General features: G+C 39.8%; 1 protein-coding gene across 5 annotated transcripts in view; it reads right to left on the bottom strand.

Annotated features, from left to right (window-relative positions):
* Positions 1 to 15,135, bottom strand: part of ARID5B (AT-rich interaction domain 5B) — a 148,059-nt gene that overhangs the window by 25,682 nt on the left and 107,242 nt on the right. For all 5 annotated transcript variants that reach the window (XM_007054838.4, XM_043550928.1, XM_037904609.2 and 2 more), the window contains 2 exons: positions 11,232 to 11,436; positions 8,661 to 8,713 (listed from right to left, as the gene is read on the bottom strand). In XM_007054838.4, coding sequence (XP_007054900.2) covers positions 8,661 to 8,713; positions 11,232 to 11,436 — 258 coding nt within the window. The remainder of the gene's footprint in view (positions 1 to 8,660; positions 8,714 to 11,231; positions 11,437 to 15,135) is intronic.

The following is a 15,135-nucleotide window of genomic DNA, read 5'->3' as shown; positions in this document are numbered from 1 at the left end:
AACTTGCAATCTGGGGCCTATAATTTTAATCTAAAGAAGAAGAGATTAGTATGGTGGTTAAATATTACAGGCGAAATGGTGCCTTCTTCTGCTTTGCATAAAAGGAGATCCTTCCTTTGCAGAAAATATGCTCTGAAAACAAAAGGATAGCCGGAGATATGTTATTTGGTAATGTAATAATTTCTGTGAAGGTTTCTGACGTTTATCATTTGTCTCGTTCTCATTAGAAATAACCGTCACCTACTTCTAGCTGCAGGTAAAATTAAAATGCTACGATACTTTATTCATCAGTAGCTTGAGCTTGTCACAGAAACTTCTGTGAAAGTATTTAATGCATATATTGGGGAAAATTCAATATTTAGCTGCACTCTTCATCCAACCTTTTTGTTTTACATAAAGAAATGACTGCATTCACTCTTTTCATTTCCTTCTTCCTTAACCCCCACAAAGCCTGCAAGCAAGAGGGGAATAAGATGTGATATATCGCAATTAAGGGACAAATTTTGGTTAAATGGATGATATAAATAGGAGTCATACCCTCCACTGAGGTCACAGTTTGGTCCCAAGTGTATTTCGTTCAGTTTCTTACATCACCTCACCACCGTAGTATCTATTTATCACTACTGTCTATCATCACCATGGGGCTAACCTCACAGCTCAAAAAAGCTGAAGTCACGAGTTTAACCCCGTAGTGATGCAAGCATGTGAGCATGAATGGATTCTTCTTCCGCAATTAACTGTTTGTTAAGGGCTTGCTCTTACTTCCGGTGAACTCAACAGGAGTTTTGCCACTGGCTTCAATAAGAGCAGGATCTGACTCGATGGGGCAAATGCTTGGCTCTGATAAAGCTGTTTTGCACCACTTGAAGAGCACAAAACCACCTTAAACCCAGCCAAGCTGCTAGCTCTGGATTTTCCTGCTATAGAAGCATCTCTGGATAGTGTTGCTGGCCATTTCTAGTTCCCGAAGCATAGGAGTGTGCTGTGGATGAGTTGGAGGAAGGTGATCCCTGTGTACTACAGTGGCATGATGGGGGTTGTTGCAGGGGGCTGTAAATTAGAGCAGCCCATAGGCCTCCAGCAGCCCCAGGGATTAGTGGAATGCAAAGGTGTATAAAACCACCATTGACCCCATCTTGTGTCCTGAGCCAAGCACAGCTCAGCTGAATCAAAGGATTGGGGTGTGTCTGTGGGGGGGGGGGGCAATGCTTGTTTGGCTGAGAATATTTATACTATTTATAAGTTATAAGTTAAAGCAGAAGGTAAGAGTGAGCAACAAAAAGATTACAGCTTCCATTTTCAAAAGTGCCTAAGTGACTTAGAAGCCTAAGTTCCATTTTCAAAAGTGATTTGAGCACTTAGGAGCATAAGTCTCATCTGAAGGCAATGGTAATTAAGCCCCTAAATCACTTTATCACCTTTGAAAATTTAACCCTAAAACTGAAATGTAACACTTTCTTTAAAGTAGTAGAATATGCTTTATAGATTTCTGTCTCATCTATACTAATACAAATATTATTATTTACAAAACATGGTCATTAAATTATTTATTTCTACTACAAATTCAACCTGCTGTAAAGGTCAGTACGCCACTGAAATCAATGGGGTTGTGCCTTCTTATGTCAGGGCTAAATTTAACGTGCTGATGTAGTGAACACAGCATGGCACCGAGTACCTCTTGTGCTTGAAAAGTCCAGTTGTTATGATTAATACATTTCAAAAAGGCCCAAAAATGTGATTATAATTTCCTTACCCAACCTGAACAAAATACTAGATTGTGAAAACTTTACCAAACAAAAGCTATAGCTACTGTCATTCAGGGTATGATCATTCAAATTTAACATTAATCTTGTCCAGGTCAACATCAAAGCTTCCTTTGGTCCTTCTTTAATTGAAGTCACTAGCATCTGCCTTCAGTGATGGACATCCTAGTGTAACATGGGAAAGGCGCTGTTTGGTAATGGTTTTTCCACTGTCGTTATCCAGCTGCAGTATATACTACACAATGATTAGTCAAGCTAGGTCAATACAAATAGTGTCCTGACTTGGAAAAAATGTTAAATGTATTCTTGACGAAGGGCATATCTACATTAGGGCATTAGTTAAAGCATATTAAACCCATGTGGATGCTCTCATTCTGAAGGGAAGTGGCAACAGTGTTTGAAGGGGATTCGCTAAAGCTAACTCAGGCTACTAGATGAGAGTGTCCACATGGGGTTTGATGGGCTTTAACTCGAGCATTAAATTCACACCTTTCGTTAATTTGGTTTTACTTTCCTGAGTAAAAGCCATTTGTACAGACCTGCTTTAATATTGAATGCTTCAAAGGCTGAAACTACCCTGCTGGGTGAAATTTCTTGTTTGTCCATTGTCTATGCTTCTGTCAGTGCTCCTGATAAACTTTGCTCCTAAAGCCAGAATGCTTGGAATACCCAAATCCCCACTACATTTCAAGGAAGTTGCATCACATGTCACCCTCACCTTCACCTGCAGTGGCTTTTCTCACCAGTGCTGTATTTAGTTCCAAAGTGCTTTTCAGAACTCTCCAGACATTTGCTCCATTCTACCATTCCAAGCTCATTTACAACCATGTGGCTCCATTCATTATAATGTGCCTTTACGTAGTTAAGTTAAAAAACTAATTTTCAAAACACATTCTGTGTCCTCTTTTTGGATGCTTGAGTTTCTTACATGAATGGCCTGATATATGCATGCAAGGTTGTGCATGTGCAAAGATGTAAGCGTGTCCTGAAAGGTGCTGAGCACTGTTGTGTGTGGCTGTATACCTTCCATGCTGAGCACCTTACAGGACTGAACACACAGAGGGCTACTTTTCAGGCACTTCAGACCTAATCTCTGTGGTAATCATAGAAAATATTTTAGGGTTTAAATCCTAGGGCGGTAAAGAAAATGAACTCTCTGCAGTTTCCTACCTGCAATACCTACTGTTAGCTACCTAACACAAAGGCAGTATGTTTGGCATACACTGACTATGAAACATACTAAAATAATAGGAGTACTTGTGGCACCTTAGAGACTAACAAATTTATTTGAGCATAAGCTTTCATGGGCTAATAATAATAATGTTAGTTCCTGTGCTCCATTCCAGGACCTCTAGCTTTTCAAAACTCCATGACATAATTCTTGGCCAACAGAATTTAAAATTAAGCAAGAGATGGGTCTATGCAGATGTGTGAAGTCAGATTCAGATATCATAAAAACAAAGGCAAGCAATGATCAGTTACACATTGCTATGTCAGCCATAGGCTGACAAAATTAAAAGAAATAACATTATAAATAAAAGGAGAGGACTGCTTATAGAAAAGCTTTTAACGGATGCTTTGGCTTTAAAACATTTTAAAAGTCTTTTGCACAATAATCCCCATCACCAGCTCTCGCTCTCTCACCAAGTTTAGCATTTGTTTATTTCATGCTGCATACCTAACAATGATTTAACAGCCATGATGCTGACCCCATGTTTGTATGGCACTTTTCCTCCAAGCAGTATCTCAAAGCCCTTTAGACACTGATTTTGCACAAAACATGTACATATATGTATGGCTTTGCATCCCACTGCTCTATAGGCATCTTTGGGATGAAAGGTGGCAATGGTTTAATAGCACGTAGCAATACTACGCGACAGTTAGGGCACAGAGTAAAGAAGAGTATCACAACTAATTCAGGACAGATTAATTAATGGGAGGGATAGCTCAGTTGTTTGAGCATTGGCCTGCTAAACCCAGGGTTGTGAGCTCAATCCTTGAGGGGGCCATTTAGGGATCTGGGGCAAAAATTGGGGATTGGTCCTGCTTTGAGCAGGGGGTTAGACTAGATGACCTCCTGAGGTCCTTTCCAACCCTGATATTTTCTATGATTCTGTGAAATTATGTACACTGGATTTTAGCCAGAATACTGGTGATTGATGCCTTAGGATCTTGGGTAACATTGCAGAAGCTCCTAGGCTACTTAGGCTAAGTCCCATTTGAAAAAGCAATTTAGGTGCCTACATCCCATCTGTATGTTAGTACATCCAGCCCCATGGTGTCTCCTTTAAATATGCTGATGTATTGCTCTAATGCTGACTCAGAGGGAAAGGTGTCACTTCCTGATTCACCAAAAATAGCTCCTTCAGCACTTCAATTTCCCTGGAAGTCTCCCATCTATGAAGTGCTCCAGCCTGACCCTGCTTAGCTTAGGAAGAGTGACAAAATCACAGTCCAAGGCAGTACAGCTACAGTGGCATTTAATTCAATAGAAACTGAATCATTTTATCTTTCTCTCAGGGGTGTTGTGAGGCTTTAGTTCATTTATGTTTGTAAAGTGCTTTAAGGTCCTAAGGTGGGAAGCACTATGCAAAGTACTTTGTTACAGTAAAAGCTTTGTTATTCGGCATGTTGCGGGAATGTGGGGTGCCAGTTAGTCAAAAATTCTGATTAACTAAGAGTTATACTTACCAATCAAGGGAGGGAGTTTGGGTGCGAGAAGGGGCTCAGGGCTGGGGTGCAGGAGGGGGTGTGCGGCACGTGCTCTGGGAGGGAGTTTGGGTAGGGGAGGGGGCTTGGGGCAGGGGGTTGGGGTGCAGGAGGGGTTTTGGGGTGCTAGATCCAGGTGGCACTCACCTCAGGCAGCTCCTTGCAAGCAGCGACATGTCCCTCAGCTCCTAGGTGGAGTCACAGCTAGGCAGCTGTGCGCACTGCCTCTGCCCGCAGGCTCCACCCCCACAGCTCCCATTGGCTGGACGGAGCCAGCGCTCGGGGCGGGGGCAGTGCATGGAACCACCTTGGCCATTCCCCCGCCTAGCAACAGCAGGGACATGTCGCCACTTCCGGGGAGCCAGGTAGGAATTCTGCCGGCCCCGCTCCAACCGGACTTTTAATGAGATATCAGAAATGCCAGTTTCTAGAGCTTTCTGTTTGGTAAAGTGCCAGATAAAACAGCTTTTACTGTATTACTATGGTAGATGTCAATTTCAGCAGCTAACCTAAATGCTTACTTGAAGGGAAGTGGATCCCCCATGGGTTTCAAAAGAGATGGCTCCATTTTGTGAGGAACTAGCCGAGCCTTTGTTTTTTTATTTAGCCTGTACTATGAGCCAGTGAGAGTTATATGTCACTGGTAATTCTGTGACTGATATTACAGAAATGTTCCGACCCTTCACTACAAATAAACTGAGAATCTTTAGCAGAAGCACAAACATAAACGACACATTGGGACTGATAATGACCTGATACTAGCAAAATACATGGCGTTATGCTGGTTTTACACCAGCACGAGATCAGAATCAGGCTCAGTGGGCTTACACTGATGTTAAGTGAATGTGAGACCCGAACCACATCAGTTAACTCCAGCCAACTGTACTATCTCTGCTTTACCAATAAATGTGTGTAACCACTTTTAGGACTCTTTAAAAGAGTTTGCATGCCAGGATAGGCAGGATGGGGTGGGGAACATAAAATCTGTCAGCTTTAATTATTCCACCGAATGTGAGAATGTAAACTTTACAGCTATTTCAATTAAAAAGTATCTGCACATACTAGTCAATAGCAGTCAGGCAACTTGCCATTGTAACTGCAAATGGGTAATTTTAATCACACCTATATTTGCTTTCTGTTTGCAAAATGCATGCTACCCTAAACCACGCCCATATCTATATATGTCTAAGTGTTCTTTTTCTTTATGACAAGAAAACCCCTATTTCCAGGCAAAAGAAAGTTTCCAGTAGGAATGTAGCTAGCTCTTATTGCCCCCCAAGAGAAAGGTGAACAGAAGCTACTCGCAGCACAGAAAGCCATGGAGAATAATTATTTCATCCAACCTCTACTATCATTTACTCTGAAGGCTCCATTTGGCCTGATTTTCAGAATTTTTGATTTTTGAACACTCAGAGCTCCCATTGACTACAGTGGAGGGGACACATGCTCAACACCATTTGGGTCATAGATTTCTTCCTATGTGTGTGATAGTGGGATTATTTCAGGCTAGCCATTCACATCTCCAGTTTTGCCACAATCTCAAACTCACACCAGAAGTTTGGGAACATTTAAAGGTGACAAACAAAAATAAATAAATTCAAGTGGACTACATAATAATCAGAATATAGGATAGATTTAATTTAGATCTATTTATACTTTATTTAAGGACAAATTCTGCCACTCTTTAAATTGAATAGGTCCCTGCCATGCAGATAGTCCTATCAGTGCCCATGGGGTTATTTGCATACTAGAATACTCTGTGTGCACATCGGTGGCAGAATCTGGTCCTTAATAGATTACACTATCACTAATTTGCTTGAAATTATACACTTGGGAATGAATAGGTCTATCCATGATTCTGGAATAAATATTGCCAAACATCCCATTCTAGCCCCATGGGGCCTTTTTTATCTCTCATTAATGCACACAATAGCACAAACAGTTAATTACACTTTGTTAAATTCCATGGTGGTGAGTAGGGTGTGAATGGGTCAGAAAATGAGTGAAAGTGGGTGAAAGGGACAAAACACTCTAACAGTCTCCAATTTAGTATTCAGGATTATGACTGTACTGTAGTCGCTGAGGGTTTGGACAGAGGAAGAAGTGTAGTAAGAGGAAGAGGTGCAGCTAAAGCAGTATCCCCCACTACATACAAAATTTAATTTATGCCCAAACCATCCTCATCTGTCCCAGAGTAAGACAGTTCTTCAGTTCTGCTGTAAGAAAGTATAAGTCTCACTGACTTCAAAAAGAGTGGATCAGGCCCACTAGCTTCAATTGGAGTTATTCCAGATTATGCCAGAGCTAAATCAAATATCAGAATATCAAACTGGTGTAAAAATTATATTCATTTTGCACACCCAGTTGCAAACTACCCTACTTATGTGCTTACACATCTTTTGTGATCAGCACATACTACCATTTACGTTTCAGTTGAATAATCCCAATGAGCCTGTTCTCCTAGAAATGAGGAATGCCCTCATCATTTGAAGACATCTATTAATGAAAAAGGACAAGAGGTTTGAGAGAGGGATGTACTGCCACTAATTTCTATTGAACAGTGATACGCCTCATATTTCCCCTCAGACCCTCATTCCCCTTGCACCTTTCCATTACTGATGACAATCTCACTATTTTACCTGTCACCCAGGCTCACACTCTTGGGGTCCTAGTCAACTCCTTCCCTCCGCTCCACACGTTCAGAATTTCCCCAAATCCTGCCAGTCCACCTTGTTAAACATGCCTAAATCCATCCTTTCCTCTCTCATTCTGGCACTAAAACCCAGATTTATGTCTTGCTTATCCTACTGCAAACTCCTCCACGCTGGCCTTCCCTGCTTCTATCCTCATTTCCTGCAAGTATATTCAAAACATTGCTGTGAAAATTATCTGCCTCTCTGACCATTCTGAACATGTCACTCTCATATTCAAATCTCTTCACTGCCTTCTCTTGAGTTCTGGATCAGGTTCAAGTTTTCAGTCCTTACCTTCAGCACATTTTACAACTTGGTGCAATTACTCATAGCTCATAATTACTGTAGAGGTATATCTATGGTAGCTATTTGTACACATATACACTGGAACATACACACATCTGGGTGCATTTAATAAAGATGTTACATGTAGATTAATGAAAGGAAGCTAAATTGTAAAAACCAAATCAAATATCTCTGTTATGAACAGTAGATACTTGGTTTCATAAAATCTCCACCACACTCGCCCCAGTATAGTGATGATATTAATTAATAGAACAATATGCTTTATTGCGTGGAAAGAAACAGTGTTTATTACATTTTGGCTCAAATCAGTTTGAGTTTCTTGATTTTGTGTCATTTCTCAACAGTACAGATACATCCCAGATTACTTCGTAAACAAAGCAAAAATAATTTCCCCCAACCAACTGCAGCAGGAACTGCACAACTTAATCAGATCATTGTGTGTAAAGAAAATATTTCCAATGACGACATCCTCCTATGTCAATTGGTTTTTATTACAGATGTCATCTCTACATGCGTATTAATGCAGCTCTTTCTTCTCATTTCAAGATTTTAATCTAAGTTTTTTGCTCTAATATTTTATTAGTTCAAAATACATGCTCTAAAATCCATGGCCATCAAATTTTCCTGTGAGCTAAAAATAAACTGCTCTTGTCAGATATGGTTAGTTGATAAAAAGTGTCAGAGACTTTTCTGAATTACTTTGATAACTTCCTGTTTATGTGGTACTGACCCTTGTCTAATAAAGGCCTTTTACACTAGCAAAAAGGAGAAGATACTGCAACATACTATCCCTTAATGGCAATACTGATTACTTTTGAAAGCCTTTAATACATTTCCCATATTAGACATGAACAGATGTCAGGGATGTTGCCAAGCGAAATTTCTTTTATGCAATCTTGGCTTGTTGTACAATAATAGCCCTTTCTCAACATGGGAAAAAATTACAGACCCAACTAATTTCCTTGACAGGGAAGAGTTACATATGTTTTCCACTTGTAGTTTTTACGACAAGTTTACAATTTTGCCAAACCTGGAACTAATTGGGACCATTTCCAAAAATGGCCCAATAAACCCACAATGTGTACAGCTATTCTAAAATGCAGTAAATGATTGTTTGCTTTTACATTTTTTTCTAACAGGGGAAAGTTAGATTGCACAATTATTCCATTTAAGTTACTTAAACACTTACTGTTTCATATCCTCCCAGTTTTTGAGCAGCTTGAAACATAGTCCAAAGGTTAACTGTTAGAGGGACAATAAGTATTTAGATAAGCATTCCATTAACCAACTTGTTTCAAAGAAATGTAAATTAAACAATTATTTTAAAGCAAAATAGAAAAAAATGTTCACAAACCCTGAAAAAGCTCTTGAGAAACAATTTATAAAAGGTATGTACATAATTTGAAGAGTGACGGTTACTCCTTATTATATCTTTTAAAAAATAACATATGAAGGAACACATTTAGATAAGTCTACAGGAGTGAAAATTACATTTAGACAGAGTTACGGAGTTTATTCTACTTTTCTAATAAGAAACACAGTATAATAGCTGCATTTTACATGTTCCCATAACTCTGCCGGTAAAAACTAGCACAAAGGCTATTATTTTTTAAAAACAGTTTTAGTTATCAGCAAGAGCTTCAGCCCACGTGATATAGAGCAGCCATTCACTAAACAACAGTATCTTATATGTACTGCAGCTCAGATAAGTACCTCCATAATCAATACACTGTAGGGCCATTTGAGAATGCACTAATGGAGGGAGAATACACAGGCATGGTATTTGTCCTAGCACATCAGCACACATGTACAATAGACAGCCATAATTTGGTTGCGAGTGCTGGCAAGCTCAAAGGTGGAGACAAGATAGAATTACCACTATATTTCTTACTTCAGAGTTGTGGTGGTCCTGCCTTGCCTTTTGTGCACTATCAAGCCTTGGCAGGGCTACATGGTGGTGGTGGTAGTGGTGAGAGGGGACAGAGGAAACACCTTCAATATGGCCTAGCAAGAGCCACTCTTCTTTGCACTCCCTCCTGCATAGTGCCTCTTTCCACATGACTGCCTCCCACCTGTCCCGTACTCCACAGCCGAACAGGGCCATAATATGATGTGCTAGTTCTTTCATTTATTTATGGATTTTTAATTGATAGAAGGGTAACTGATGGTCATCCTGTATTAAAGACCTATACAGGATTTCAGCAAAACATGGTGACTCCCAGTGGCATTCATTCAAATATATCAAGCCAGAGTCAGCAATAATGCAGAAGATCAAAGAGGACAGAATTTGTTCACCCACAGGGGAATTCTCTGTTGTAGTGTACATACTGGTTTCTCCCCTCTAACCTATTTATATTAGCAATATTTACACATATCATGTCAGACAAATATAGAACCCAGTCCTGCAAACACTTACACACATGAGTAAATTTTCTCACAGGAGTACATTTGCTCGCTTAAGTGCTTGCAGGACTAGGCCCATCCACTGTAATGTATGTCAAGCAACCCTATACAGTTCAGCTAAATATTATTGTATGATTCTACCACAGACCTGAGTATTTTGGAAATAATGGCCTTTCTTATCATTTGAACCTACAGTATCTCCTGGTTTGGGGTGTGTGGGGTAAAATGAAAATAAAAAAGCACTCCTCCACATAAAACGTTCAGAAAGTCTCATTGTGCAATTTCAAAGCTAACAAGAGCTTAGTTTAGGCCTTGATTTAATCTGAATCAATGCATAATGCAACAAAGCTGTTCATAGTACATTAATTTTACTTCTATTTCAAGCAGCCAAAACATTGTAATCACTCAGAGTTATATACGTTTATAATGGCTGCTAGAGGTCTGTTGCAATCAGTGCCAATTGCTATTAGGTATGTAAATTGTTATGTAAAACATACAGGTTTGACATTCTTCATCAAAATAACACATGGTTTTAATCTTTGGAGATAAGTTCGAGTAAATAATATTTCAATCCATGGATTTCTCCCTTTAAAGTAATTTAAGTACCATTCAATCTATAGACAATATATACATACATACTGTATATATAATGTGTGTGTACACACACACACTTATATTTACACACACACACATATATATATCTCCCAGGTACAGCTTTGTTGTAAACTCTGAAACAGCCCTACTTACTATGCAATATTTATGCTGAATTTAGTTACAACTGCATCTTCTCCACCTACAATTGCTTTACAAATTGTGCCACTAAAAACTGTACATGCCAAAGCAATTCTAAACATTGTATTCTGTGTTAAACAGATACAGTCTATTTTTATAGTCTCTGAAGTCAGTAATTTATTGCCTATAAACAAATTTTTAGGCTTAAAAATATGATCCCTTTTCTGCCTTTCTTGACCCCCTTTAAATGTCTCCCTTTAATATCTGTCTTTTCATAAAGAACATCTGGGCACAATAAATGTACGTCACATTATTAACTCAGAAGAAAGGCATTACAGACACTGCAGATTTACAAAACAGAAAACTAGAGAGTTTTCAGCATGCCTATTTCTAGTCATAATCGGTGGATTTAAACCTATAAATATCCTGCAGCAACTGCCCCAGAAGGAAGAGATGCAAATCTAGAAGTAAGAGACAGTAAAATGTCTGGACTGGAAAATGTGTAAATATAAACACAGTCACAAAACCAAAAAGGTTTTAAAATAGTCTCAGTGTTTGCATGTTTTCTACAAAGAAGCCAAACAGTTCTAAAACATCAACAAAATTTGATAAAAATTATACTTACTCTGCTTAAAACCTAAATAGGGTATTCGTTCAATGGGTGTTTTCCTTTCTTTCATGTATTTATAAAGTGCCACAAGGAAAGCCTGCTCATCAGCTCTGCACTCTTCACCTACAGCAACCTTCGATTTATCTTCACTTGAGCCTTTTTTACAGTTGTTGTTGTTACTTTTGGATTTGGGCAAAGCTGACTTAGCCTCACATTTTACCTGGAAAACAAAAAGATGTCATATCAGATCTGGGTAATTGGCTGACCTTTAATTTGCATTTAAAAGATGAACAAAAAACTGCCCCCACACCCTCGCCTAACAAGTGTGTTTTCTAATATGAAGGCCAAACCACACAACTGAGTTGAGGGTGGTAGGGGGAAGCTATTTATAGAACTATTACCTTGCTCTGAATCTTATTCACAACATTTTAAAATGGCCACACATTTAAAAAACTGTTGTAACCCAACAGCAACGTTCTCTCCAGATCTGTATTTTTATTACCCACCATCACTATTCCACGGAGAGCTCCCAGCCCTCACATACACTCAAACAGCAGCAAGATGAATAACCACCCTCCTTTAGGGCTTGATGCTGTGCGCTCCTGGGAGATAGCGAGCACCCTTAACTCTTACGGATTTCAATGGGAGGTGCGGGTCTCAGGACTGCCCAGGCATGCTTAGCACCTGACAGCATCATGCTCATAAAGGCCACAACTTTTTTTCTGGCTCATCAAAATATAGGTCAAATCCGACGGGCCTTATCCAGTCAAAAGTCCCATTCCCAGCAATGGCAGCTCTGTATGATTTTGGACCTAAGGCAACAAGGCTTAAGCATGTGCTCAGAATTGAATACTTTGTTGAATCAGGGGACCATTTAATGTGAGCCATTTTTTCCCTTTTCCCATGTATACCATCAGTAGCCTCCAGATACACAATTCCCCAAACTGCTCATTTGCCTGCTGACCCAGCCAACGATATTAGTGTGCCAATAAGGGAGTAAACAATATGGAACCATGTTAATTCTCCAGTATTGGAAACAAGGAAAACAAGAGAAGAAGTAGACTAATCCTGCAGTCCTTATGCAGATACAATACTGCCGCCGATAAATTAAATTTCAATCCTCTAATAGTTTATGTATCTCGATAATGAAGAGTACAAGGAACATTAAAAACTATTTTTGGAAGTTAGCCAACCTGGTTATTTTATAATGTGTGATCAATACTTTTACAGTGAATACTAGTAATAAAAAAATACTCTGCTAGAGGGGATGATGATGGTTACATGATTTATTTTGGAAACAAACTGTTCCTTCTACGTAGGTACACATTACAAGAGACTTTCCGATGTTTCCATAACCCGGGTGGAAATCTTCCTTGTGTCTTCAGAAAGGGAAAAGGGATACTGTAAACAAATTATTTCATTTCAGTGCCTGGAGGGAACAGCATGGACTAGTACAGGGATCGGCAACCTTTGGCACTCAGCCCTCCAGGGAAAGCCGCTGGCGGGCTGGGCCGGTTTGTTTACCTGCAGCAGCCGCAGGTTCAGCCGATTGCAGCTCCCACTTGCCGCGGTTCACCGTCCCAGGTGAATGGGGGCTGCGGGAAGGGCGGCCAGCACATCCCTCGGCCCACGTCCCTTGCCACAGCCCCCATTGGCCTGGGACGGCAAACCACAGCCAGTGGGAGCTGCGATTGGCTGAACCAGTGGATGCTGCAGGTAAACAAACTGGCCCGGCCCGCTAGCAGCTTTCCCTGGCGGGCTGCAGGCCAGAGGTTGCCAATATCTGGACTAGTAGCACAAACACTGGACTGAGAGTCAGGAACCCTTGGATTTTAATGATCGACTGGCACTGATTCACTCTGTTGCTGTGAGTTGCCAGGGCTAGGTTATTTAATCTTATTGTGACTCAGTTTCCCCACCTGTAAAATGGGAAATTTACACACATGTCTATGTTCTGGGAATAAGTGCTTTGAAGCTGAAGAGTGTTAGGCAAGTACCATGTAGAAATAGAAAATAAACCAGAGAAGGGTCAAATTATCAAATGTTTTACTTATGTCAAAAGAAGTTATCCTACCAACACTTCTGCATTTTTCTACCATTTTTTAAAAAGCACAGGCAGGTCTCTTTTCCAAAGCATTAAAACAATGATTGAGGGCAGAATGCTTCCTTCTTCTTATATGGGCTGAGGAAGGAATTGGTGGCAGGTTCCTTACATGGTCCCTGTCTTCTTGAAGAAACATCTCTGTGGGATGTTTTCAACGGAATAGCCTTTTGGAGCCTTACGTCTCCACAACAAAGAATCACTGGGATTAGAAAATGGGGTTTCCCTTAGAAGATTTATTTATTTATTTTATCCATCCATCCATCCATCTAGGTGCTTTCCCAGTATTCCTCAATATTCTCTGGTCTGATGTTAGGAAGAAATATTCTTCCTATGATGCAATATATTGTGTTTTGCCTTTTAGTCATATTTACTTGATGAGACTTCTGTAAAGATCAAAGCCCCACTGAGAGCACAGTGAAACTAATGGAAGTCTTTTCAATAACTTCAATGGGCTTTAGATCAGGCCCTTATTTTTTTTTTGTTTGGAACGCAAATCCCTTGGGTTTTTTTTACTCTGGTTACCTGGAAAATTATTTAAAGGCATCCCCATACAAATTTTATATTATATTATCATTATCATTATCAGTGCTATGCAGAGGGCTAAGTTAGACCTTCCAGTATAATAATTTCAATAATTTCCACATTTTTTAAATTGAGCCATAATTCCATCAAAAGTCCATCGGCCCTTTTTCAATATGTTTTATTTTAAAATAGGGTGATACAAGCAAGCAATGATGGCTTACACATAAATTATAAGTCAGAAGAAGACTTATTCACACAAAAGCAAATTAATGGTAAGGGAAGTTATTCTCTAGTAGACATGAGGGAATAAAGAAAATAGGATGAAAAAAAGAAATTGGAAGTGGGGAATCTTTATGTAATACACAGCTTCCTCCACCTCACTACACAGAGCCAGGAGGTCAAAGTGTCTGCAGAACTCAAAGGAGCCAAAAATGCCAAGGAAGGGCACATAAGCAGTCTCAGATTTGATGATCCCTTGAGAAAAGCTGCAGTGTTTCATACTCTCAGTGTTCCAGGCATAAGCCTAGTTTCTGGAACGTCACCTCTATGTGACAGGCAATATGAATTAATGATCATTGAATAATTAGGACCTACAGAGCCAAATTCTGTTCTTGATTAAACTGGTATAAATCCAGCATAACTCCACTAACGTCAGTGGAGTTACTCCATGTTTACACTGTCATAACCAAGATCAGAAACTGACCCAAAATTCTTATCCCTCTAAAGTTCTAAAATTCTTATCCCTCTAAACCAGTGGTTTTCAACCTGTGGCCCACCGACCCATGGGGCTCTGTCTAAGATTTCCAAAGTGGTCCGTATAGCGCCATCCAAAATTTTTCGGGGTCCGCAAATGAAAAAAGGTTGAAAACCAGTGCTCTAAACACAATCTTGGGTTCAGTTTAATAGGAGTTTGCAAAGTGTTGGCTACTTTTTTTTTTTTTTTTAACTTCCCAGAGGCATAAAGAGATGGACAAAGACAACAAATGGGGGGAGCCCTACTTGGCCACATTCTCTGCAGCATTCTGCTCAGTGGGCCTTACTGATTCTGTTATAAAACCAAAGTTCTAAATTTCTTCTGTAGGAATTTAACTTCTTTTCATTATAGCCACCCTGGATAGTCGCCCCATATCTCTTTCTGAAAAATCTGAGACATTTCCTCATACCACATTTATACCAGGTGAGTTGAGGTGCAATCCCCCCCACACTTACTTTGATGTATCCCCTTCACTATATTTGAGACCAGACTCCATCTGGATCCAGTAAACTGTCAGTTACTTTCCAGATCCCTGGGAA

This window comes from Chelonia mydas, chromosome 7 (assembly GCF_015237465.2).
Source record: "Chelonia mydas isolate rCheMyd1 chromosome 7, rCheMyd1.pri.v2, whole genome shotgun sequence".
NCBI lineage: Eukaryota > Metazoa > Chordata > Testudines > Cheloniidae > Chelonia > Chelonia mydas.
This window is presented reverse-complemented; position numbering and strand designations above follow the sequence as displayed.